The sequence below is a fragment of the Talpa occidentalis genome, unplaced genomic scaffold, assembly GCF_014898055.3.
Source record: "Talpa occidentalis isolate TD23 unplaced genomic scaffold, MPIMG_talOcc4v2.1 talOcc4.9, whole genome shotgun sequence".
NCBI classification, from domain to species: domain Eukaryota; kingdom Metazoa; phylum Chordata; class Mammalia; order Eulipotyphla; family Talpidae; genus Talpa; species Talpa occidentalis.
Genome location: NW_023605305.1, coordinates 18,805,058 through 18,831,286, shown reverse-complemented (window position 1 = coordinate 18,831,286; position 26,229 = coordinate 18,805,058). Strand labels below are relative to the sequence as shown.

General features: G+C 50.0%; 1 protein-coding gene and 1 non-coding gene across 2 annotated transcripts; both read right to left on the bottom strand.

The window, feature by feature from the left end:
- Positions 1-1,439: 1,439 nt before the first annotated feature.
- On the bottom strand, positions 1,440-25,646 carry LCK (LCK proto-oncogene, Src family tyrosine kinase). The gene is made up of 13 exons (XM_037498421.2): positions 25,538-25,646; positions 12,065-12,174; positions 11,683-11,764; positions 11,362-11,452; positions 11,066-11,164; positions 10,543-10,646; positions 10,240-10,389; positions 9,788-9,940; positions 9,470-9,649; positions 6,463-6,539; positions 6,223-6,376; positions 6,007-6,138; positions 1,440-2,355 (listed from the first exon to the last, which is right to left on the bottom strand). The coding sequence occupies exons 2-13, from the start codon at positions 12,167-12,169 to the stop codon at positions 2,153-2,155; spliced, it is 1,530 nt and encodes a 509-aa protein (XP_037354318.1). The 5' UTR covers positions 12,170-12,174; positions 25,538-25,646; the 3' UTR covers positions 1,440-2,152.
- LOC119237331 (small nucleolar RNA Z195/SNORD33/SNORD32 family) lies at positions 22,847-22,930 on the bottom strand. Its single transcript, XR_005123270.1, has one exon. It is a non-coding gene; the product is annotated as a small nucleolar RNA Z195/SNORD33/SNORD32 family (small nucleolar RNA).
- Positions 25,647-26,229: the final 583 nt, after the last annotated feature.

The following is a 26,229-nucleotide window of genomic DNA, read 5'->3' as shown; positions in this document are numbered from 1 at the left end:
CCTACACCCCAGCTCTTGTATGCATAAATAAGTCTTCAAAAAAAGGTAAGTCAGACCATGTCATGGCTCTGAACAAATCCTTGTAGTCTCCTTAAAACGGCTCCTGCAAAGACCACAAGGCCCCAGGACTCCTAGGATCTGTTCCTATTCTCCCAGGCCACCCTTGTTAGGCATCTTCTGCCTCAGGCTATTCCTTCTAACTGACCCTCCTCCTTAATACAAGTTGGCTCACTCCCTCACTTTCTTTTTTTTTTTTTTTTTTTTCCTTTTTAAAGATTTATTTATACAAGCACTAGGTACAGTCAGAAGTGCGGGAGGGTGAGAGAATTCACCAGAGCCAGAGGAGGGAGCAGAACAGGCAGAAGGACCGAAGTACACTGCTGAGGGGAGCAGCGGGCGGCAGGAGAGGTCTGCGCGCCATGTGGGACCCTCACTCAGCAGCCGGGGATGGAACCAGAGCTGCAGAAGATGCAGGCTGCGGGCAGCTTCGCACTTCGCAACCCAGCGCTCAAATGCTGCGCCACCGGGGAGGCCCTCACTTTCAAATCTTTGTTCAAAAGTCACCCTCTCAATGAGGCCTCCCTGATCACCCAAATGCAAACCTTCCCCCAAACACTAATTCCCCACACCTTTCTCTATTTTCCCATTAGTACTTAGCACCTCATAGCATACCATATCCTTTATTTTATGCCATATCATTTACTTCTTTGCAATGACTACTGCCTGTCTTTCCTTATTAGAATGTCAGCATCATAGGCCAGAGATTTTTGTTTGTTTTTTCACTGTTTATCCTATGTGTCTAGAACTGTTAAAACAGTGAATTCCCTGGTGGTACAAGGGGTTAAGTCTCAGCACTGTAAAGCGATCTGCAGCCACTGCAGCATGAGTTAGATCCCGGCCAGGGAGGTGACCCACATGGCGCAGTAGACCTCTCCTATCTCGCCTGCTGCTCCCCTCAGCAGCGTATTTCAGTTAATCTGCCTGTTCTGTTCCCCACTCTGTCTCTGGTGAATCCTCTTACCCCCTGCACTTCTGGCCTGCACTCCAGCTTTTGTATGCATAAATAAACAAATCTTTAAAAAAAAAAAGTGAATTAATTCAGTGCTTAAAAACATACTGAAGGGGGTAAAGTCTCAGCTCTATCGAGCTATTTCCAGACACTATGGGTTGAGTTAGATCCCCTGCCAGGAAGTTAACCCACATGACAAGTAGACCTCTCCTCTCTTGCCTATTGGTCCCCTCAGCTGTGTATTTCAGAAGATCTGCCTGTTCTGCTCCCCACTCTGTCTCTGGTGAATCCTCTTACTCCCCATCCCCCCGCAACTCTGGCCTACCACCCAGTTCTTGTATGCATAAACAAATTTTTAAAAATCTTAAAAAAAAACAAACACTGAAGGTAAATCAAAACATATTGAATATGAATCAGTAGGTATATTTCTTTAATGCTCTTTACCTATATGTAGTAGGGAGGGTTAGGGATCTCCAGGAATCCTCTAGAATGGGGTGAGAAAAATTGTCCCATTTGAAGCAGTTCATAGAGCTCATACAGCAAAGTGTAGGGACTGCCTCTTGATCCTCAGCATCACTAGTGCTGAAAAGAGTTCAGACATCCCTTCCTCCCATATTTTACCCCAATTCAGGGTGACTCAGAACCCTCATTGCCCCCTCCCAAAAAAGAGAGATAGGCGTGGTAGGCAGAGAAATGTAGAACTGTCATCAACAAACAGACATTTATTGGGCTCCTGATGTGTGGCAGGCACTGAGGAGGAGCACACAGAGGTATTACATAAGGTCCAGGCCCTGAAGGAGTTTGTCCATGACCTGGGAAAAGGAAAGGGAGTGGGCAGAAGCTGGTGTCCATCACAGGCCTTTCTCCTCTCTCTGGTGGAAATGGAAGGACCCAGAGGGGACACCTTGGACAGATGTCCAAGACATACATGCACAGGCCCACATATGCAAGACACATGTGGAGAGCCCACGCAGCTGCAGAATCCATGTGGGAGACATAAGAAGTGTGTGTTACATGTGGGCAGGATTCATGTGCAGAGTCCATATGTGCATAGGCCACGTGGGGGTGGCACAAGAACTTCATATCCCCCAACAAGTTCGGAAAGATGGGGGGAGGGCACCAAGACCCTGCCAGCTGGACCTCTCAGGGCTGGGGCTGGTACTGGCCCTCTGTGGCTGTGAAGAAGTCATCCAGCACGCTGCGCAGGTAGTCAAAGGTGGGCCGGTCCTCCGGGCGTTCCTTCCAGCACAGGTTCATGAGATCGTACAGCTCCTCTGGACAGTTTTCGGGTCGTACCATTCGGTAGCCTCGCTCCAGGTTCTGAATTACCTCGGGATTGGTCATCCCTGGAAGGTTATGGGAGAAATGATGTCAAGGCACTGGCTTTGGGTCTCCCTGTTGGTGCAGGGTTAAACACAACGCTATCAAGCTATCGCAAGCCACCGTAGCACAAGTTTGATCCCCAGCCAGGGAGCAACACACATGGGACAGCAGGCCTCTCCTACCTCACCCGCTGCTCCCCTCAGCAATGTATTTCAGTAGATCTGCCTGTTCTGCTCCCCACTGTCTCTCTGGTGAATCTTCTCACTCCCCCATACCTCTGGCCTACACCCCAGTTCTTGTATGCATAAATAAATAAATCTTAAAAAAAAAAAAAAAGCACTGGCTTTGAAAGCCCATGGGCAGGGGTGACATTCAGAATATTTTGCAACTGGACTGGTGTGAACGCCCGTCTGAAAAAAACTGGGCCTTCCTTGATGGTACAGGCACACTAGCGGTACATGCTCAATGTCAGCTGTGCCACTTGCATGTCTGCTGAAGCTTAGACACTCAGTAAAGCACACATGTTGGCTGTGAGAGCATGCATGGGTGAGCCCCCTAACCTCTGTGAGCCTCAAATCTGGAAAGTGGAAACAACCATAGCTCCTACCTCATAGTTGTTATGAGAATCGAATGAGATGGTGTATATAAGCCCCCAGTGCATAGAAAGCAGAGACTTTGAGAAGAGGACCTGCCATTGTGATCAATTGGGGTGGTCGCAGCCCAGGCCAGGATGGGAGGCCCCTACCAGGACAGAGATAAGGTTTCTCCAGCTTTGTGAGAGACCAGGCACATGAGAAGCATCAGGAAGCCAGCTGGACACTGGGTCTCAGCAAAGCAGACTTTGCTGGGGTAGAGAAGGTCCACAAGCCCCTTCACGACTCAGGTGAAATTATCTGTGCATAAGCTTCTTCCCTTTGAGCTGGTCCTACCTCCCAGGTAGGCTCCTAACATGTGGGCCCCAAAAAGGGCTGCTCCGCAGACCCACATGGTCATGGCAGAATCAGTTTCTTGTTTCTAAATTACCCATGTGGCCTCTGGTTCCTCCTTCAGTCTCCTGTTGACAGGCAGTCTCCAAAGACTAAACCCTTATAGGGTCCTGGAAAAATAGCAGTTTTGCTCCTGGGAAGCTTGGGACTCATCAAAAGAGATAGCCCTCTTCCCTGGGCCTCATCCCAGAGGCCTCCGGCTATGGGTACATTTCAAAGTCAGGACACTGGAGGACACAAGCAAGAGAACTAAACACCCATGGTGTGGTACAAAGCCCATAAGCTAAAGCCAGTCCAAAGAGAGCCGCTGACCTGCTTTGGTTTGGTCCCTATCAATCATAAATTGATAGGGAATGGGCACATTTGGAAATGGGCAAACTTTCCTGAAACTCCAATTTCTGGCTTCTCTTGAAAAGACTAAAGGCCTTGCTGGTGGCGCAAGGGGTTAAGCACAGCACTGTGAAGCTGTCTGCAGCCTCTGCAGCACGAGTTAGATTGTGGCCAGCCAGGGAGCTACCCACATGGCTCAGCAGACCTCTCCTGTCTCGCCTGCTGCTCCCCTCAGCAGTGTATTTCATCAGTCTGCCTGTTCTGTTTCCCACTCTGTCTCACCCCCTCATCTCTGGCCTGTGCCCAGTTCTTGTATGCATAAATAAATCCTTAACAACAACAACAACCAAAAAGACTAAAGAACTGGTTTGGGGATCCCCATGTCTTTTTTTTTTAAAGATTTTTTTATTTATATTTGCATAAAAGAGCTGGGGTACAGGCCAGAGGTGTGGGGGGTAAGGATTTACCAGAGACAGTGGGGAACAGAGCAGGCAGATTGACTGAAATACACTGCTGAGGGGAGCAGAGGGCGAGTCAGGAGAGGTCTGCTGCACCGTGTGGGTTGTTCCCTGGTAGGCCGGGGATTGAACTTGTGCTGCAATGGCTGTGGACAGCCTCATAGGCTGCGTCTTAACCCCTTGCACCACCAGGAAGGCCCAGTCCCCATGTCTTGATGGTAACCATCTGCTGCAGTAGATGCAAGTTCAACCAGGCCCTTTTTTATTCCCCATTGTCTCCCTGACCCAGCAGTGATGTGTTAGTTGCCATTTATCAACTTGCTTTCACTGCCTTTTTTCTTCTAATAGAGAAATTCTCTATGGGTTTGCTACTGTAGCACAGCAGAGGAGCAGGAAGGGCACTTAGAGTGCAGAACAATTAGAGTGTGGTTCTAGGCCCAGCACAGCCCTTGGACTCTGCCATGGGGCAAGGAAGTCCTCCAGGCTCCCCCTTGATGCCAAGGTGCCTTTACCTACCTAGAAGCAAAGTTCTGTGCACACTGCTCTGGGGACGTGAAGTTTCTGTAAATCCACCCTCTGTGCTCCAGGGCCTCCCTACCCACCTTTGGATCCATATCTCTTTTCCAGACTTTCCTAGCAAGTTCCTTTCAAAAGGGAAAATTGATAGGGTGAAGGAGAGAGAGGGAGTTGAGAGAGGGTGAGAATACATTGTTTACATCTCTCTCTCATTCTTTAGAAAGCAACTTCAGAAGGGGGGGAGTGAATGTTTAGTGTCTACTATGAGTCAGACTCTCACAAATCACCTCTTGTTTTTACATCTGAGGCTCAGAGAGGTAAATCACCTGCCTAAAGCCACTTGCCCAAAGTGATGATTAATAAGAAAACCTGACACTTTTGAGAGACGCTATTCTAACCTCACATTTTGCAGGTGGGGAAAGAATAAATGATCTGATCGAGAATATGCAGAAAGTTAGTATCATGGCGGATCTGGTAATAAAAGGGAGGCCAGATCTCCCAGGCCAGATCCTCTTCTACGATCCTAGGCTGCCTGTCTCAAAACTAAAGAAAAGAGCTTGGATCACTAAAAAGGAGAGATTCTGAGTCATAGATGGCAGCCAGCCCACGGAGATGTGACCTCTGTTTAGGGATGTTGGAGTCCCATCCCCGGGAGGGCAGAGAAGGATCAGTTTAAAAAGTTTAGATAAGGCCTCCCTGGTGGCGCAAAGGATTAAGTCTCAGCACTATGAGGCTATCGGCAGCCTCTGCAGCACAAGTTCGATCCCTGGCCAGGGAGCTGACCCACATGGCACAGCAGACCTCCCCTGTCTCACCCACTGTTCTCTCAGCCTCAGCAGTGTATTTTGGTGGATCTGCCTGTTCTGCCCCCCACTCTGTCTCTGGTGAATCTTCTCACCCCACCCCCACCCCCGTACCTCTGGCCTGAACCCCAGTTCTTGTATGCATAAATAAAGAAATAAATCTTTTTAAAAAGTTCAGCTACTGGGGCCTCCCCGGTGGCGCAGTGGTTGAGCTCTGGGTTGCGAAGCTGCCCGCGACCTCTGCGGCGCCGGTTCAATCCCCGGCTGCTCCCCGGCCACCGGAGGAGGGTCCCACATGGCGAGCAGACCTCTCCTGCCGCCCGCTGCTCCCCTCAGCAGTGTACTTCGGTCTTTCTGCCTACTCTGCTCCCCGCTCTGGCTCTGGTGAATTCTCTCACCCTCCCGCGCTTCTGACTGTACCCAGTGCATGTATAAACAAAACAAACAAACAAATAAATAAAACATGCCTCTATTAAAAAAAAAAAAAAGTTCAGCTACTGTGCCTTGGAAGAAGTGAATGGAAAGGCATGGATTTGTTGCCCTCCCCTAGCCCCCTTTCAGTTCCCATCCTTGGCACTGACCTGGGTAAGGGATGCGACCATGGGTGACAATTTCTGTCAGCAGGATCCCAAAAGACCACACATCAGACTTGATGGTGAATGTCCCATAGTTAATGGCTTCTGGTGCTGTCCACTTAATGGGAAACTTGGCTCCTGGTAGTAGGCAGAGTGAGGTGACATGGGTCTGCTTGGCCAGACTCTGGGAGGCCCCAGACCTCCCTTATATCCCATACCTACCCTCCCTGGCTGTGTATTCGTTGTCCTCAATGAGGCGTGCTAAGCCAAAGTCTGCAATTTTGCAGCTCAGGGTATCAGACACCAGGATGTTGGCAGCCCTCAGGTCACGGTGGATATAATTTTTCTCTTCAATGAAAGCCATGCCCTCTGCAATCTGCAGGCCAGGTACAGGTCAGTGGTCCTGGGTCAGGATTTACCCCACTGACTGGTGTCCATGCCCACCCTTCCCAGTCTCCTTACTTGGGCTGCCATGTCTAAGAGTTTGTTGATGGTCAGCTTGATGCCTGTGGAGGTCTTGAGAAAATCCACCAGGCTCCCTGTGGGCAGAAGCAAGAATTGCTGATGGGACCTCCCTGATGGCACAGGGGTTAAAGACACAGTGTTATTGGGCCTCCCTTGTGGTGCAGGGGGTTGAGCACAGCACTATGAAGCAAGCCACAGCCACTGTAGCACGAGTTCCATCTCCGGCCAGCCAGAGAGATACCCGCATGGCACAGCAGACCTCTCCTGTCTCTCCCGCTGCTCCCCTCAGGAGTGTATTTCAGTCGGTCTGCCTGTTCTGTTCCCCACTCTGTCTCTGGTGAATTCTCTCACCCACCGCATCTCTGGTCTGCAACCCAGCTCTTGTATGCATAAAAAAATAAATATTAAAGAAAAAGACAGAGCGCTATCAAGCTATCATCAGTCACTGTGGCCTAAGTTAGATCCCCGGCCTGCCAGGGAGCTACCCACATGGTGCAGCAGACCTGTCCTGTCTCTCCCCCTGCTCCCCTCAGCAGTGTATTTCAGTCAGTCTGCCTGTTCTGTTCCCCACTCTGTCTCTGGTGAATCCTCTCACCCCTTGCACTTCTGGCCTGTACCCCAGCTCTTATATGCATAAATAAATAAATCTGAGGAAGAAAGAAAGAAAGAAAGAAAGAAAGAAAGAAAGAAAGAAAGAAAGAAAGAAAGAAAGAAAGAAAGAAAGAAAGGAAGGAAGGAAGGAAGGAAGGAAGGAAGGAAGGAAGGAGGAAGGAAGGAAGGAAGGAAGGAAGGAAGGAAGGAAGGAAGGGGGGGAAGGAAGGAGGGAGGGAGGGAGGGAGGGAGGGAGGGAGGGAGGGAGGAAGAAAGACCCAAGTTGCCTGGGTGGGGGAAGGGGGGAGTTCCAAGACTCTTCTCCCCTAACTGGAGGTCTGAAAGCAGTGTGTTCAGGGAGAGGATGTCTGAGGTATATGAAAGTCTTTTTTTTGGGGGGGAGGGGCTTTGGGGGGAGTATTAGGATGGGACACATTTTGAGAGGTCTGTAAGCTTCTTGCCAACAATGGGGTAGAACTCAAACTCCTCAGCCGGGCATTCGCTGCATGGTCCAAACTCCAAAGCCCTACATGGTCCACAATTGTAGCTTCTTCTCTTCCCCTGACTCCTGCCTTTTTCATTCCAACCACCCTAGACAATTTTGGGATTTTTTTCACATAGACCACTGGGTTCTTACCCCAAAGTCTTTAGTTTGCTGCTAAAAATTCTACTTTCCATTCATAACCCAGATATAATTTTCCTCTAGGAAGCCTCTTTAGATCCTACCAGGCATAATAAATTGCATCATCATCCACATTCCTGTGGCATGCTGGAACTTTTCTATGGCACAGACCCTGGTTTCCTAGTGCTCATAACTAAAATCAGATTTCCTTGATAGCAGGAAGCTTGTTTGGTCTATCCACATAGCCAGTGCCTAACTCAAAGCAAGCAGCAGTAAATGTGTGCTGAATGTATTAAATGGAGTATGGAAAGAGGTGTTTGGGGACCTGAGGAACTCAGGTGGTGGAGGGTAACTAGGAGAAGACCAAGGATGGGAGTTGCTGGAACAGAGCTAGTGATGGCTGGCCCTTCTCAAGAGATTAAAACTGGGCCTCCCTGGTGGCGCAAGGTATTAAGTCTCAGCACTAGGAAGCTATTCGCAGCCATTGCAGCACGAGTTTGATACCCGACCAGGAAGCTACCCACGTGACACAGCAGACCTCTCATGTCTCGCCCACTGCTCCCCTCAGCAGTGTATTTCAATCAGCCTGTTCTGTCCCCACTCTCTCTCTCTCTGATAGATCCTCTCACTACCAACCCCTGCACCTCTGGCCTGTACCCCAGTTCTTGTATGCATAAATAAATATTTTAAAAAGAGATTAAAACTATGTAAAGATGATAACAACTTGAGTGCCCCCACTATGAGTGCTGAGTTAGTCATCAGAGATAAGGGTATCACCCAATAAATATGAGGTGTATTGCCACTCTTCTGTGTGTCCATGACAGATCAATCCCAGCGCTCATTTTCAGAGTGCCTCAGAACCCTTCTCAACACAAAGCTCTAGGCAACTACCAGCTGAAGTTGGCCCACATGATAAAAACTATTTGCCACTTCCAGACCAAATAGCCAATGAACAACTTTTTCCCATTCCTGAAAGAGGGAGAGATTTCACACTCCCAAAGATTCAGAGCCAGCTAACAATCACAAACATTGGTTAACACAGGGCAGGCATTGTTCTAATTGCTCGTTAACTCTTTCATCCTCACAAAGACTTTATGATAAAGTTACTAGTGCATTATTTTCACCATTAGACAGGGGAGAAAACCAAGGCCAACAGAAGTGAAATGATGAACCCGAGACCACACCATTGTGAAGCCAGATTCTAACCCAGCCAACTCTAACCCTGACTGATGGCCTATATTAATGACTACTCTTAATTATTTCTGAGTAAATCCATTTAGATTTCTGCTGGAATACATGGGGAATACATGAGCCCCAGAGGTGGACTAGGGATGCAGCCTGTGCCACACAGCAAGTTGGTGACTAAGCTGAGCCTGGAAACACCTATCTACCTTCTTGGGGCCCTCGCCCTGTCCCAGAGCAGACCAAGGGATAGAGATGGGCTCACTCAGGACTGAAAAAGGGAGCTTTGGGGGCAGATGTCCCCTCCCAGGGCTCAGAGGCAGAAGGGGGAGAAATGGGAGGAGGAACCACCCATCAGGGAGCAAGGAAGGACTGTGAACAAGGCAAAGGGGACTGCGGGTCAGGGTTAACAGGAAACGAATGCTCTTCCAGAGTCCGGGCTCCCAGGTGGTCCAGGTGACACACTTCTGGCCCCGGAGGTGTCTTCAGGGGCCCAGGAAAACTGCTCTAGAAACCGCCCGCTAAAACGAACAGGCGCCTCTCCTCCACCCTCCGTCGGGGTCGGGGCGCAGCAGCGCCCCCCAGCGGCGGCGCCCGCGCAGCGCCCACCGTTCTCCATGTACTCGGTGATGATGTAGATGGGCTCCTGCGTGACCACCGCGTAGAGCCGCACCAGCCGCTGGTGCTGCAGCTTCTTCATGAGGTTGGCCTCGGCCAGGAAGGCGTCGGGGGACATGCTGCCCTGCTTCAGACTCTTCACCGCCACCTTCGTGTGCCCGTTGTAGAACCCTGCGGCGAGGCGGGGAGGGGCGTCACCCGCCGCGGGGCCCCCAGCCGGGCAGCTGCCCCGAGGCCGGCTTCGCGGCGGGGCTCCCGCGACCTCGGGTCCCCCGCGCCCGCTCCCGCCGGCCCTGGGGGCGCACTCACCCATCCAGACCTCCCCGAACTGGCCGGCCCCCAGCCGCTCCACCAGCTTCAGCGTCTCCCTGGGCACCTCCCACTCGTCCTCCCACCACGGCTTCTGGGGCTTCTGGGTCTGGCAGGGGCGGCTCAAGCGCGTGCACAGCCCGTCCGGGTTATCTGGCAAGAAAAGGGGGAGAAGCAGGACTGTCAAAGGGGGCGGGGAGCCGGTTCGGGGACCCCACCTAGTCCCTCTGGCCAGGCCCCCCGGTCCAGGGGAAGCGGACTGGGCAGGGAGGTGGGGGGCTGTCGCCCGACTCCTGGGGCTAGAGGACACAGCCCCTCGCGCCCTCGGGGAATAAAGGGGCGTCCTGAGGGACGGGTGGAGGGAACCCCGAGCGGCCCCCGCGGGACGCAGACTGCTGGGGCGCTGGAGAGGGAGCCCCGGGCGCGCGTCTGAGGGGTCCTGCCGGGCTCACTGGTGTAATGGCGGACCAGCTCGTGCAGGCTCGTGAAGGTGATGCGGGGGGAGATGTAGAAGCCGCCGTTGTCCAGGTTACGGATCTTGTAATGTTTCACCACTTCTCCCTGGGTCTGGTCGAAGTCCCGGACCGACAGGGAAAACGATCCTGAGTGAATGAATGGGTGAACGATGCAAGAGAGGGCGGTGAGACTTCTTGGGGGCCCCCTTCGTCACGCCGCCTCCCCGCTGGGGCGAACCCCGCGCACCGAGGCCCCCGGGCCGGGCCCCCCAGCCCCTGCCCGAGGCCCGCGGCGCTCACCGGCTGTGCTCTCGCTCTCGCGGATCAGGTAGGATCCGTGCGTGTTCCCGGGCGCCAGGAGCTGCCTCTCTGCGTCCTTGCGGCTCAGGTGCTTGAAGAACCAGCTGCGCAAGGCAGCAGCAAAGGTTGTTGATCCATTCTCCCGCCATCACCCTCAAGCATGCACACAGCCCCCAGCAGTCCTCCTGTCTTTGTTTTTTTTTTTTAAAGATTTATTTATTTATTTATACAAGCACTGGGTACAGTCAGAAGCGCAGGAGGGTGAGAGAACTCACCAGAGCCAGAGCGGGGAGCAGAGCAGGCGGAAGGACCGAAGTACACTGCTGAGGGGAGCAGCGGGCGGCAGGAGAGGTCTGCACGCCATGTGGGATCCCCGCCTGGCGGCCGGGGATCGAACCTGCGCTGCAGAGGCTGCGGGCAGCTTCACAACCCAGCGCTCAACCGCTGCGCCACCGGAAGTCCTCCTGTCTTCCCGGGTCCCCAGGGCTGCTCCCACCCATGCTCACAACGAGCCCCCACTCACGGTTCGGGCTCCAGGCTGTTCGCTTTGGCCACAAAGTTGTATGGGATGAAACCTTCCAGGCCCGTGGTCAGGGACTGTGCCTTCCACCACTCGCCGTTCCTGCGCAAAGTGGCCGTCAGCGTTCTCTGCTCAGAGCCCCCAGGGAAGCCACACCACCCTGCCCTCCAGCTCTGCGCTTGGGAGCCTCCCGTTTTGTCTCAAGGGTGTCCACGCAAACCAGGGAGCACAGGAGGGCTGAGGTTCGAGGAGCCCCTGTTCACAAACTCCTGCAAGGCAAGGTGGGGTGGGGTACTCACTGCTCCAAGATACGAAGCTGTTCACCCTTCTCAAAGCCCAGGTCTCCATCGTGAGCGGGTGTGTAGCAGTGCAGGGCGACGACCAGGTTGTCTGTGATGACAGAGAGTCAGGGTGAACCACTGGCTAGGATGTGGAGTTCAGGGGCTACAGGGTAAGAGGAGGCTACAGGGTAAGAGGAGGCGGGGTGAGGGGAGAGGTGGGGATGTGGGGGTGTTGGGGGGCTAAGAGGCAGGACAGGGTAGAGGGTTAGTGGGGAGGAGATAGAGGGGATAGCCAGGATCCATAGGCCTTATCATCCAGGCCCTACTGGTTGAGGTCACCTTGCAATGGGGAGGCCGGAGGGTTGAAGCCCTCATAGGCGACCAGAGGATCCCGGACCTCAGAGCCATTCCGCATGGGCAGCTGTGGGGTGAGAGGTGAGAATGGAGTCAGAGAGGAGACTAGGCCAGCTCCCTCCCCTCCATCATTACTCTGCTTGCTGTTTGTGGGGTTTTATCCAGGAAATCCTGAACTACTTGCTGGGTGACTTTAAAAGAGTCCCTTCCCCTCTCCAGGCCCCAGGCCTCTTTTCCTTTCAGTATTGGGGGGGGGGGGGAAGGGTGGCTGTGCTATTTGAAAGATAGGTCCTGTAGGAGGTCCATTTCTTTCTCTGCCCTTGGACTCCACCAACTCCCTGGCCAAGCCTCCTGCCTTGCCTCTTACCGTGGCCTTGCCGTCCAGTGGGGCTATAGGGTAATGGCAGTTCTCACATACATCGATGTTTTCCATCCAGTCATCTTCAGGGTTTGAGCTGCAGCTACAGCCCATGGTCCCTGGAGGAATAAAGAGGGGGTAGAAGGGGCTCCCCCAAGATTTACTCCCCCAAATCAGACATCCTAGGGCACTGCCCTGGGAATTTCCAAAACTACCTGAAACTGTCAGCCCCCACGGCCCCCCATCTACAAAGCACAGAAAAGCTGAAATGGGATCTTAGCCCCTAACTAGTATTCTCTCTGAGCCCATAGGTTCTAAGTCAAGTCACTGGAGGCCCAGACAGAGCCCTAGGCCCCGCCCTCCCACCTGGGATGGGCAAACCGCCACAGGCACCTTTGTCAGTCTAGTTGCCCACTTCCTGCCTCTCCCCTGCCCATCCCCCTGGTAGGGGGACTACCTCCTAGAGATCACACACACTTCTCAAGCCCTGAGGGAGACCTAAGTTTTGATGCTCCCCTATCAGAGAGATAGGTGCACCCCACCTCTTAATTACAGTTCCCCTCTCCAGTCAAGGAAGCTGAATAAGAGACTCCTGTTCCAAAAGCCAACCACCAGACTTCTGCCCTCCATCCTTGCACATGCACAGTCTCTTTTAAAGATGGCTTTCTGCTTCTCCAGAAAGCTCTTCAGCAGCCCTATTGGCCATAACTTTTTTGTTTGCTTGCTGACTTAGCAGTGGAAACTTTCTGTCAGATGAAATCAAGTAGAACTCATAGATAATGCAGGTAATAGTGTTGTTCTGCTGAAACCCCCAGGAGTCCCTGAGGGACCTCCTTCCCCAGGCTGCTCCTCAGAACCACTTGGAAAGCACTAGTCCTCAGATAAGTTAGTGTACCATGCATTTAAGGTCAAATCCACCTTCTTGGTCTATTCTCTCTCTCTCTCTCTCTCTCTCTCTCTCTCTCTCTCTCTCTCTCTCTCTCTCACACACACACACACACACACACACACACACATAACTCCACCCACACACATACAACCTGTGTTCTGAGCTACTCTTCCATTTCCCAAATACCACACATTTTCTTACCCCACGCCTTTACACATGTGATTTCCCGTCCTTGGGATGTTCTCTTTTGTCCACCTACTGAACTGCTACTCAACCTTCAAGACTCAGCTCAAATATCACCTACTCTGTGAAGCCTTCCCAGTGTTCTTTGTACCCCTCTCACCTCAACCTCCTAGAACATTCTACTCAGACCACAGTCACAACTTAGGCACTAAGTGTTACGATGAGGCTATGTATATGTTGGTCCCATTGACTATCCCACCTCCTTGATGAAATGGGGTTTGTCAAGATCACAAGCTGTGCTATATTTGCCTAAATGCCCAGAGCTAGTTGTCATTAATATGTGTTGATTGGTATGTGCAAGGTTAGAGCACAGATTTTCCCATCTGCAATGGTCTTAGAAACCAACGTGTCTAACTTCTAATTTTAGGGGTTTTTTTTAAAGATTTATTTATGTATTTATTTATGCATATGAGAACTGGGGTACAGGCCAGAGGTGCGGAGGGTGAAAGGATCCGTCAGAGACAGAGCGGGAAACAGAATAGGCAGATTGACCGAAGTACACTGCTGAGGGGAGCAGCGGGTGAGACAGGAGAGGTCTGCTGCTCCATGTGGGCTGCTCCCTGCCCGGCCGGGGAATCGAACTCATGTCGCAGAGGCTGCAGATTGCGTCATAGTACTGCGCTCAACTCCTTGCGCAACCAGAGAGACCCTAACTTCTAATTTTAGATGAACAAAGGGAAAACGGCCTGGAGAAGAACAAAGCTAGAGTTGCCAGTCTAGGCTGGACCAAGTATAAGTGGGAAGTCAGAATGTTTTTGATTATCAGGACTCAAGGATAGGCCCTGGAGGCAGAAAGATCTAAATTCAAGTCCCTGTTGTAACAATTGACTTTGTGAGCCTTTGCTGAAATCATTCTTTCTAAGCCTCATTTTTCATTTTCTTCCAAATGGGAACCATCATTCCTTTCTGATAGCCTTGATAAGTGTTTACTTAGTTCAGCGTTTAGAAAGACTTCTACTTGTGTCCTACCAACCTTCTCTGGAGAGTGGGAGAATGAGACTGATAAATAATCCTCTATGCTTTAGGCTCATGTTTTTTTCAACTTAGATATTCAACCTCTCACTGGTACCGGAAGTCACGGGTGTGCCTCTTCCCAGAGCATGAATGTTACAAGATCATATTCATATAGTTAAACAAACATAGATTTGTGATGGAGGAAACTGCAAAATGTGCATGGAGTTTTAGATCACATCAAGAGACTTTCAAGGAAAAGGGTACACATTCACTCTTCTCCCCACTGATAGTCCAGAAAGGGATGGGGGGGAATATTTGATAGATCTTGCTTACCAGTCTGCCCCTCTAGGGTTGAAAATTACTCTTGGACTACAAATTTTGCTATAGCCAGGAACTGATCAGCAGCAAAAGCCTCCAGAAAAGTACTAACAGCAACTTGAAACCAGCCTAAAATAAGCCGAGCTATCTAAAAGGTCATGAGCATCCTGTTGCTTGTGATATTCAAACAGGCTTTGGACGACCACAGGTTGATTATGCTGTAGAAAGAGCACCACCTTCAAATGGATTGGCGACGTTGATCAGTGAGATCCCTTTCAGGCTTGACATTCTTAGAGACTTCAGAAAAGGGCATGAGAAAGATGAGAAAAGTTTGGGGTTGAAAAAGGGGGTGAACTGGGATGCAACGATGAAAAGAGGCCAGCAAAAGGGGCAAAGAATCTAAACTGAAGGTCATAGCACTGGAAGCTTGCCAGGCTAGAGAGGGAAAAGGACTAGGGTCCAAGAGCGCATACAGGTAACTTACAGCCTGTTCTGATTCAGGGCCTGAGAGCACCTGAGGTCCATAAAGACTGGGGCCACGAGAAAGGAAAAGTCAGGATATGTTAAATAATGAATGAATTCTGCTGGGGATGTGACCCCCTTGTATTTCACTCTGTGTCTTGTTTTGTGTTCCAGGAGCTCTCTTGCTACAGGTTGCAGATCCTGCCTTCCACAAAAATGTGAACTTGGAAGTGTAGGTCCTAGTAGCAATCAGGAGACCTCAGGGTGGAAACAACCCAGTAGATGAATGGATAAAGAAAGTTTATGGGATGGAATATTACTCAGCCATAAAAAAGATGAAATCTTGCTATTAGATGGACATAGAAGGGATTATGCTAAACAAAAATAAGTAAGAATGAACAAGGAAAAAGACAAATACCATATTGATTTCATTCATTTGTGGAATATAAATTTTTTTTAAATGAACAACAGGACCTCCCTGGTGTTACAGGGGGTAAAGTCTCAGCACTATCAAGGTATCATCAGCTACTATAGCCTGAGTTCGATCCCAGGCCAGGGAGCTAATCCACATGGTGCAGTAGACCTCTCCTGTCTCCCCCGCTGCTCCCCTCAGCAGTGTATTTCCATAGATCCGCCTGTTCTGTTCCCTACTCAGTCTCTGGTGAATCCTCTTACCCCTGGCACCTCTGACCTACACCCCAGCTCTTGTATGCATAAATAAATAAAATTAATATTTTTTTAAATGAGCAACAGAGCAAAAATAACATATACACTTTGACAACAGGGCAGTAGGTACCAGAGAAGCATGGGGCCATGGAGTGCAGGTATAAGGGGATGCTATTTGTAGTGGATGGTGACTGGCTATGGGTGGTGACTGGGGAGTGGTATATAAGGGTGCTGAGCTAAGAAGTGTACACTTGGACTTAAGCAGTGTTGTGAAGTAATGTTACCTCAATAAAGTCATTAATTTAATAATAATAATAAAATAAGACCCAGGATATAGCAATGTCACCCAATACTTGGGTGAGTGGCTCCCAACCTACAGCCATTGGGAGCCCATGCAGGAGGCCCCAGGATAATGTATGTTGAAGGCCTGCAGATTATTTCAATTTTTCACAAATCTGAAAAGAATAGGTACTATGATTTCTTAGTTTGACAAATTGTATTATTTCTTTATCGATGCACGCTTAATTGAGTCTCTGATTAAAAAGTAAATTAGGGGCCTCCCCTAGTGGCGCAGCGGTTGAGCGCTGGGCTGCAAAGCTGCCCACAGCCTCTGCAGCGCCGGTTCGATCCCCGACTGTCAGCAAGGGTCCCACATGGCGTGCAGACCTCTCTTGACACGCCCGCTGCTCCCCTCAGCAGTGTATTTTGTCAGTCTGCCTATTCTGTTCCCCGCTCTGGCTCTGGTGAATTCTCTCACCCTCCCGCGCTTCTGACTGTACCCAGTGCTTGTATAAATAAAATAAACCTTATAAAAGGAAAAAAAAAGTAAAGTAGTACCTAAATATTTAGTACCTAAATAAAATAGTTTAGTAGGCAAAAACTTCAAAATCATGACATCCACAGGGAGGAAGGGGGAAGGTACAATACGAAAAAGGCTAAGGACCTCAGGAAGGAAGATTTTCAGCACTGGTATTCCTCACCAGCCTCTCCTTAAAAATGGAGAAGCTGGGCCTCCCTGGTGGCACAGGGGTTAAATAAAGCATTAGAGGGCCTCCCTGGTGGAGCAAGGGGTTAAGACACAAACTGTGAGGCTCTCCACAGCTTCTGCAGTACAAGTTCCATCCCCTGCTGGCCAGGGAGCAACCCTCCTGACTCGCCCGCTGCTCCCCTCAGCAACGTATTTCAGTACATCTGCCTGTTCTGTTCCCCACTCTGTCTGGTGAATCCTCTCACCCTTCATACCTCTGGTCTGTACCCAGTTCTTGTATGCATAAATAAATAAATCTTTAAAAAAAAATAAAGACAGTATTATAAGTTATCGCCAGCCACTGTAACACGAGTTTGCTTCCCTGGCCGGAAAGGGAGGTGACCCACATGGCACAGCGGACCTATCCTGTCTCGTCCCCTGCTCCCCTCAGCTGTGTATTTCAGTAGATCGCCTGTTCTGCTCCCCACTCTGTCTCTGGTGAATTCTCTCACCTCCCGGCACCTCTGGCCTGCACCCGAGCTCTTCTATGCATAAATAAATCAATCTTGAAAAAAAATTCGGATCATTGTGCTGTTTACAAAGACCTTTCTCTCCACAGCTAGTCTCCCTCCACCTAGAATACAGGTTTCCACATGTATAGCAAATCCTCACTTAACTTGTCAATGTTAACAGGTTTTTGGAAACTGTGACCTTAAGCAAAAGGAAACCAACATTACCATAGGCTAATTGATATAAATGAGACTTAAATTTCTAAAGTGTTTTTCTGGTTACACACAAAAAATCATTGCTCTTCTAAAACCCCAAAACACGTCTAATATCAAACAATCATTTCTATTCCTTCATTTTCCACCCCGCTTTATTCCAGTTCAGGTCAAGGGCGGCCAAAGCCTCTACCAGCATCAGGGCAGCAAGGTGGGAACCAGCCCTTGGCTTCCATGGCATCGCGGACCCCCACACATCACACTCAGTCAGGCTAGGGCAATTTAGACTCACCAATTAACTTCACGTGCACAGCTCTGGGATCCAGAAGGAAACTGGAGCACTCAGAGAAAATTCACCCTGACATGGACAGAACGTGCCAAGTCCACATCAACAGTGGCCCTGTAAGGGTTTCGGTTTTTTTCTCGTCAACATTATAATGAAACGGGGCCTCCCTAGTGGCGCAAGGGGTTGAGACGCAGCACTATGAAGCTATGGGCAGCCACCGCAGCATGAGTTCAGTCCCCAGGCCAGGGAGCTGACCCACATGACGCAGCAGACCTCTCCTGTCTTGCCCACTGCTCCCCTCAGCAGTGTATTTCAGTAGATCTGCCTGTTCTGCTCCCCACTCTGTCTCTGGTGAATCTTCTCATCCCCCACACCTCTGGCCTGTACCCCAGCTCTTGTATGCATAAATAAATAAATCTTAAAAAAAAACATTATAATGAAATGATGTTGAATGAATCAGCATCATCCAAGGACCTCCATACATTTACCAGGGTGATGAATTCAAGTCCACTCAGGGGGAAGCCTGTGATGGTGTGTCAGAGTCCGCGTGTGCAGATGGCTATATAACAAGACCGGACTGTGTGTGGTTAGTGTCCCCATGTAATTGTGAGGTCATTTGTGCATACATCTATTTTTACAAAATGTGGGTCCTATCCTTCCGATCTTAGTTTGACAAAGATTGCCGGTAGCCAAAATAGTCTAACAAGGTTAATAAATGAGGTCAGTAAAAAGAAAATCAAAATTAAAGCTTAATATAAATTTCTCATTGACAGAAAGGGAGGCCAGAGAGGAGGGGAAAGAGAGAAAGAAAGAGAGAACCAAGCTAAGGAATCCCCAGGACTCTCAGAACCCACCACAAAGGGCAGATTTGGCATAAATAAAACAGAACGTTCTCTTCTCCAAACTTAGGAATTCAAGGTCAAGTGCAGGAATTTTGTGAAGTGTAGGTCTCCTCTGACTAGGATCTGTAATTTTTTTTTTAAAGATTTATTTATTTATTCATTTATTTATTTATACATGCACTGGGTACAGTCAGAAGCGCGGGAGGGTGAGAGATTTCACCAGAGCCAGTAACAGAACAAGGAAGTACACTGCTGAGGGGAGCAGCGGGCGGTAGGAGAGGTCTGTGCGCCATGTGGGACCCTTGCCTGGTGGCCGGGGATCGAACAGGCGCTGGTGCTGCGCTGCAGAGGCTGCGGGCAGCTTCGCAACCTAGCGTTCAACCACTGCGCCACTGGGGAGGCCCTGTAATGTTATTGATCAAACTCAAGGCTGTCAGCAGGCCCCAGGGCACTTTGTGCCAAATGCAGAGGGCCCCTTTCCTAAGGTTTTAAACCTGGAGAGCACAGTGGGGCTTGATTTCAGGCCCAACCCTTTTTGCCCTTTTATAATGCATACTTAGATAAGTCTCTGATTAGAAACTGAAATAGAAAACAAGACACCTAGTACCTAAATGAAATCGTTTAGTAGGCAAAAACATCAAAATCAAACTTCAGAATGAACCTGCTCACTGTGGAGAATAGATCAAAAAGCTCCCAGACTAGATTTTTCAATCCCACTGTAATTTAGGAATTATATCATGATGAGTTCTGATTCCTGCCAATTAATCGCTTTCATCAATTCCATAGACATTATCTCACCTGGCTGGGCCTGAAATGTATCTTGTCCCTTTATTAAAAAATAAATAAAGTATCTCTTCTCAGCCTTTTGGCTAAGATCAAGTGTAAAAAAAAAAAAGTAGTTCTTTTTGTTCCCTAAACCATAAACTCCTCTTCTTGCTTGGGTTTCTTGAACTAACGCTTTTGATCAAGAGCAGGTGGGCTAGTCCCCTGCAGACCATTGGGCTCCTGGCAATGTTAGGGCAAAATCTGTCAGGAATCCTTTGAAACATTTTCTTGGCTTTTTTCTTTGGCCAAGACTAGCTTATTGATAAAGTCACACAGTTCAATGAGGAGTCTTAGCCATGAGCGACCACACAGCACTCATCATTGTGTTCATGTTCAAGGGTCTGGGGTAGCTGCTGATCAGCAGTCTCTACTGGATAAAGCAAGGGTGTATCCTGACTTCTCTCTTTTTTTTTTTTTTGCGTGTTTCTTTTTGATATGATACCCCTTTTGAACAAACTCTGTAAGTTTACAGAATTCACAGAGAACAAAAGATAGACTTTTCAGGCCACCCTGGTGGCACAAGGGATTAAGTCTCAGCACTATGAAGATACCAGCAGCCACAACAACATGAGTTCCATCCCCAGACAGGGAGCTACCCACATGATACAGCAGACCCTCCTGTCTCGCCCTCTGCTCCCCTCAGCAGTGTATCTCAGTAGATCTGCCTGTTCTGCTCCCCACTCTGTCTCTGGTGAATCCTCTCACTTCCCGTACCTCTGGCCTACACCCCAGTTCTTGTATGTATAAACAATCTTTTTTTTTTTTTAAAGACTTTTCTTAAAAGCAAACAAGATGATTTATTCTCCCACACTGAGAGAGGTTTGAACCCAGAGCTGACTCTTAGTTAATTATTGCTATAAATAACGGCCATAGAGCAATGTTATTCTAAGCTATTTTGGCAGAGGCCCTCCAGCCAGTAACTATGGACCGAGTAGCTGCTCTTAATGAGCCCGCCCTCTGCCCCTCTGTGTGCATTCTGCTTCATAGAGGTTTTATCAGGGCGGAGACTTCCTTACAACTTGGCAATCCACGCTGCTTCATTAAAGTTTCTGGGAGTCTCAGGTTGAAGATGTTCAGCTTACCATGTCCAAGTCACAATGACTTAAGTTCAACCCCAAGATCTCCCAGAGGGCCTTTGGGCAGGTTATTAAACCTCTCTGAACCTTTCTTAGTTCTTTCAGCTGCAAAATGGGAGTAAAAGTAGGGCCTGCAGGGCCTCCCTGGTGGCACAGGGGCTAAAGACAGCACTCGTAAAGCTCTTACCAGCCACCGCAGAAGAGTTCTATCCCCCGCTGGCCAGGGACCAACCCACATGGCACAGCAGACCTCTCTTGCCTTGCCCGCTGCTCCCCTCAGCTGTGTTATATCAGTAGATCCGCCTGTTCTGCTCCCCACTCTGTCTCTGGTGAATCCTCTCACTCCCTGTACCTCTGGCCTACACCCCAGTTCTTGTATGCATAAATAAATAAATCTTAAAAAAAAAAGTAGGACCTGAAGTTAAAGTTTTATGAGCCTTCTATGTGATATGTAGATGATCCCCTATAATAAAGTGCTTAACATGGTGCTTGGTACATAGCCGGGGCTGAATAAATCAGAACAATTGTTATTTGAGGCCACATGGGTATTTCATTACACCAGACTTAGGTATTTTCCAGATAATTAAAATTATCAATCATTTTCAATTTTCTTCATGATTTTTGGCACTTCCAAGGGCCATATTTTCACCTTGAATATACTATTTACCTAAAATGAAAACTGCAGTGCCATATATGGAAAGCCAGTATCACCAGCCAGAATCACCAGCCATAAATAGAAATCAGTATACATTAACGTAGACTCATAATGTGGTACATCGATCCACATTTGTGAACGTCCATTCATTACTTGTGGCAATCACTCACCTACATCACCCACAGGTCATCTTCTGGAAAATGCTGCACTCTGAGAGGGAACTGTGAACTTAGGCTTCTTTTTTTTTTTTTTACGATTTTCTTAATATTTATTTATTTATGCACACAAGAACTGGGGTACAGGCCAGAGGTGTGGGGGGTGAGAGGATTCACCAGAGACAGAGCGGGGAACAGAACAGGTAGACTGACTGAAATACACTGCTGAGGGGCGCAGCGGGCAAGGCAGGAGAGGTCTGCTGCTCCATGTGGGTCACCTCCCTGGCCGGGGATCAAACTCATGCTGCAGAGGCCGCAGATAGCCTCACACTGATGTGTCTTAACCCCTTGTGCCACCAGGGAGGCCCCTGGACTTAGGCTTCTGTCAGAAGTGAGAGGAGACACAATTTTCTTAATTGGTCAATGTATGAACAAAGATGTAATGGGTACCTCTTATGTGCCAGGCTCTGATCTGGTGCTGGGGGCACAGACATGAGCAGACAGTCCACTTAGCCCTGCCCCCTGTGACAGCAGTGGGTGCCCCTCTCGTGGGCCACTCCATCTTCACAGGAGGCCATAAGTCCTGTCTTCAGTTTGCTGATCTGTTATGTCTGTGGCTCCCAACATTGACAACACAAAACAACAGTACTTGCCAGGAAATAGCTACTCAACATCCCCACCATTACTCATTCTGCCCCCATTTCTGCCCTAATGTTTAGCTAAAATCATTCAAAAGGTAAGATCGATCTCCATTTATCGGGGCCTCCCTGGTGGCAAAGGGGTTAAAGACAGCGCTATCAAGCTATTGCCAGCCACTACAGCATGAGTTTGATCCCTGGCCGGCCAAGGAGCCTCCCACATGGTGCAGCAGACCTCTCCTGCCTCACCTGCTACTCCCCCAGCACCACATTTCAGTAGATCTGCCTATTCCGCTCCCCATTCTCTCTAGTGAATCCTCTCACCCCCTGCACATGTGGCTTACACTCCAGTTCTTGTGTGCATAAATAAATAAATCTTAAAAAAAAATCTCCATGTATTAGGCCTCTCTGGTGGCGCAAGGGGTTAAGCACAGCACTGTGAAGCTATCCGCAGCCTCTGCAGCATGAGTTCAATCCCCTGGCCTGCCAAAGAGCTACCCATATGGCGCAGCAGTCCTCTCCTGCCGTGCCTGCTGCTCCCCTCAGCAGTGTATTTCAGTTAGTCCACCTGTTCTGTTTCCCACTCTCTCTGGTGAATCCTCTCACCCCCCATACCTCTGGCCTGTACTCCAGTTTTTGTATGCAAAAATAAATAAATCTTTTTAAAAAATCTCCATGTATTGACGTGGAAAGGTATCCCAGGTATAACATGGCAAGCATGCTGTAGGAACAAAATGTAGCATAGAAGCCTATTTGCATTTGTATACATATGGGATTTTTTAAAGACTTCATTTGCATGACTTCATGTCATTCTCATAATAATCCTATGAAGTAAGTGCTATTATTACCCCACTTTACAGATGCAAAAACTGAGGCCCAGAAGTGCTGTTGAGGCTGTAAAGTGATGTGTCTCAGGCCTCATAACAAACAAATGAGTAGTGGAACTTTGGTCTGGTTGCCTCCAGAGACTACAATGCTAACAACTACGCTTTTTTCAGCAGTCATACATAGGAAAATCTAGAAGGCCTGCACCAAATGGCTCACGGTGAACACATCCCAGAAGTGAGATTGGAGAAAGCTGCACTTTTTATTTTTGGTCTCAGAGTAGTGCATGCGGTTGATCTCATGGTCATGAGACTGGAACAAAAGGTGGTGATAGCTTCTCATCACTGACCTACACTTCTCGCATTTCTGAACTGTTTGAAGTTTTTAAAACAGCCATGTGTTCGTTTTACATTTGAAACGTCAAAACAACAAAACCACCACGAAGACGAAAAAACTCTGCCAAGAAACACAATCAATTGAGAAGGATCAGATGCACAGCAGGCCCCAGGCTTGTCTCAGGCAGGGTAGGTGTGGGAGTGGAGAGAGGACAGTGGCTCTGTGACCAAGGAAGCTGGGGCAACACTGGGCCAGACAGAGTTAATCAGGCTCTTCCTTCGGGGGATCTGCAGAGCTTCAGCAGGCTATTGCTGACGGCAAAGTTAATACAGGACAGTTTGTAGCCGAGGCCCTGGAATCCTGTTATTTCCAAGTACCTCGCAGGACCACTGCTCTTTAGAAGTAGTGTTGGGAATGCAGCTCCAGATACTCTACATGAAGCTGGTTGTTAAGAGGCTACATCCCTGAATGATAACCTGGTTCCACCTGCCCCCCAACCCACCCTCACTCAGTTTCCCTCAGAATTGCTTTCACTGAACTGAGCTTGGCCTTGGCCATCAACCTATGGGAGTGCATACAAATTTGTGGGATCCAGACTATGTTTTCTGTTTAGTCCCTGCCTCTGCTTCTGAACATACTTGTACATGTATATTTACCAGTGGTATTAGGGATAGGGAGTGTGTGTGTGTATGAGAGAGAGAGACACTGTGCATGGGACCCTCCTCTACAGCAGACTTTGACTCAGCCTCGAATTCTCACACTCATTATACACAGGAAATAAGTTAATTTGCAAAGCCACAGCACAAGTGTGAGGGACTGGGTGGGTGACCAGCCAGCCAACATGCTAAGCAAGAGTCATCCCAGGTGTGGAGGGCCCTCCCCTTTAGTTCATCATTCCCAGGAGAAGGATGTGCCCAATTCCTATTAAGCATCTTCTGTGTGTCAGGTACTAGCCCGGTGCTTTATTTTCACTTTGATCCCCCACAAGCACTCTGTGAGGGAAGAATTTATTATTGGCCCTTTACAGTGAGTTCAGAGAGGTGAAGTTCAAGGAAATGGCGGAACCAGAATCGTTCCTGGCTCTGACGCTAAAACCTGTTCTTTGCTCTATACCACACCCATTGGCCCTCTTGCCTCTGGTCTTGCTCAAAGCTCTCTACTCTCGTGGTCCCTAAGGATCAGAAAGACCCCAAGGAGAGTGACCCGGGCTTCATGTCCTGGGTACCCTCCAGAATGGATCTTTGTGCTTCTTTCCAATGGCCTTCCAGGAAGCCTTCCAGATCACCCGAGGCTGGTCTCCTCAGCCATTGTCCTGCCCCATCATTGTCCTGCCCCATTGTCCTGCTGCTGTTCCTGAGCCCCAAGGGCAAGGGACCCAGGCTGAGTACCAGCACCAGCCTGGAGGGGGGCAGTTTATGCCTGTCCAGAGAGAAGAGGAGCCCCCCTCAGGTTCAGGGCGCATGTTCTCCCAGTTCTGACAAGAGGCTGCAGACCTTGGAGCTGGGGACGGGAACAAAGCTGGGACATGCTGACCGGATGGAAACTGTGTGTCAAGAAAAACTCCAATGGCGGAGGGTGAAGCAGGGGAACCTGGAAAGTCTGGTTCAGGTGGGGACTCCCCCCAGAAACTGAGGACTGAGAGTTAGGTGAGGGGGTGGGCAGGTGGCTGCAGAGTGCCTTCCTGAGCCTCCACCTTCCTCGGTTTGAGGCAGGAATTGGCAGGACCAACTGGCTCTTGCCACACAGAGGCGATGGGTGTGGGGCTGGAGTGGGGGTGGGCGGACATCCTGTGCCGCTTGGCAGGGCCAGGAATGGCTCCTTTGCATACGGAAGTTCAGACATTCCTTGCCCAGGGTCAACTGCACCCGTTTGGGGTAAAAATAGTCCTTTCCCATCATTCTCTCTCTCCTTCGACTTCCCAGCATCCGGTCAGGTACTTCCGCCCGGGAGACCCCATCCCAGTCACGAATACCCTCTCACATGTCCCAGGGGGACTCCACCTCCTCGTGAGCACTGCTGGTCACTGAGGCTAAAATCTCTTCTCACGTGTCCATCCGGATGCTCTGGGTGACTCCCCTCAAGCTCTCTCAGCAGATTCTTACTACTAGAGCCTGCCCAGCAGCCGGAGGGGTGCTGGGTCTCCCGAGTCAAGCCTGCCCATCGCCTGCTCCCCGGGGGCGGGGGAACCACAGCCTAGGTCGTCACCCTCGTCGTCCAGGGCCTGGTCCTGACACTGCCTTGTTCAGCGGCCTCGGAGGGCAGTGTCCTGTCCTCGCTGGCCTCAAGAGGCTGATCCATTATGGGATGAGGCACTGGGCTTAGGCATCTCTAAAGGCCTTTTTAATACCTTTTCATAATGTTTCTCCAAGAAAAATGCTCCCAGTGAGGTGGGAGCTGATGATGGCAGCAAGGCAGAGCCAGGAACCAACATCCAAGAAGAAAGCCGGACGGGATTGCTCTGCATCCCTCCTACCTGATCCCCCCGCAAGTTTCTTCTGTCTTCCAGAAGAATACCTGGGAGCCTGGTCTCACACCCAGCTGCAGCCCACTGCTGTGAACATCACCCCTCTCAGGACTACCCCCCTCCGCCCCCGCACTGACTCCCGCTCCCAGTGCTCCTTACCTGCCCAGCCCAGGAGCCCTCTGGCCCCATTCACATGGTCCTTCTGGCCTGGCCTGGCTGCCCAGACACAGTTGCAGCTCCCCACGCCGTTGCAGCCACCGCCTGTGTCCCCGCGCCCACGTCCCACCCTGACTTCCTCCCTCCTCCTTCGGGCTCCGCAGCCAACCGGGCCCCAGAGGCCCAACCACAAGCCTCCAACACCCTGAGCTTCCTGCCGCCATAGCCCCCTGCCCATCAGCCCCTGAGGGTCTTACACATGCCCAGGCCAGGTTCCTACTCAGCCTGAGAATGGCCTTTGGAGGTGAAGGGAAGATATTTGGTGGAACTTCCCCACCGCCCCCAGGATGCACCTGGACGAGGGCAACCTTTAAACCCCCATGAACAGGGGACAAGCAGCTTACAGTGAATTGCAAATCGCACTGTTGTCACGGTCTGAGAGCTGAGTGACCCTTTCATTACAGTCTGGGGGCAAAGGTCCGAGAAGAGGACACTATCCCCATGAAATAGCAAGACTTGAGAACACCCTTGTTACAGTCAGAAGTCAGGCTAACACCCTTCCCCAGACGGCAGCTGAACCATAGCCTTGTCCTCTCAGGGCACAGGACCAGAGATGTATTCTGGCTAGAGGGTAGGCTAACAACCCTCCATTGACAGAAGGCTGGACAACAGGCTGCTAAGGAATCAGGCAGGAC

Excerpts from the sequence above, each read along its gene's own strand:
- LCK (XM_037498421.2), bottom strand. The coding sequence starts at position 12,169 with ATGGGCTGTAGCTGCAGCTCAAACCCTGAAGATGACTGGATGGAAAAC. Across the intron at positions 10,390-10,542 it reads CGAGAGCGAGAGCACAGCCG|GATCGTTTTCCCTGTCGGTC; the intron begins GTGAGCGCCGCG and ends TCATTCACTCAG. Across the intron at positions 6,139-6,222 it reads CGAATACACAGCCAGGGAGG|GAGCCAAGTTTCCCATTAAG; the intron begins GTAGGTATGGGA and ends GCCTACTACCAG.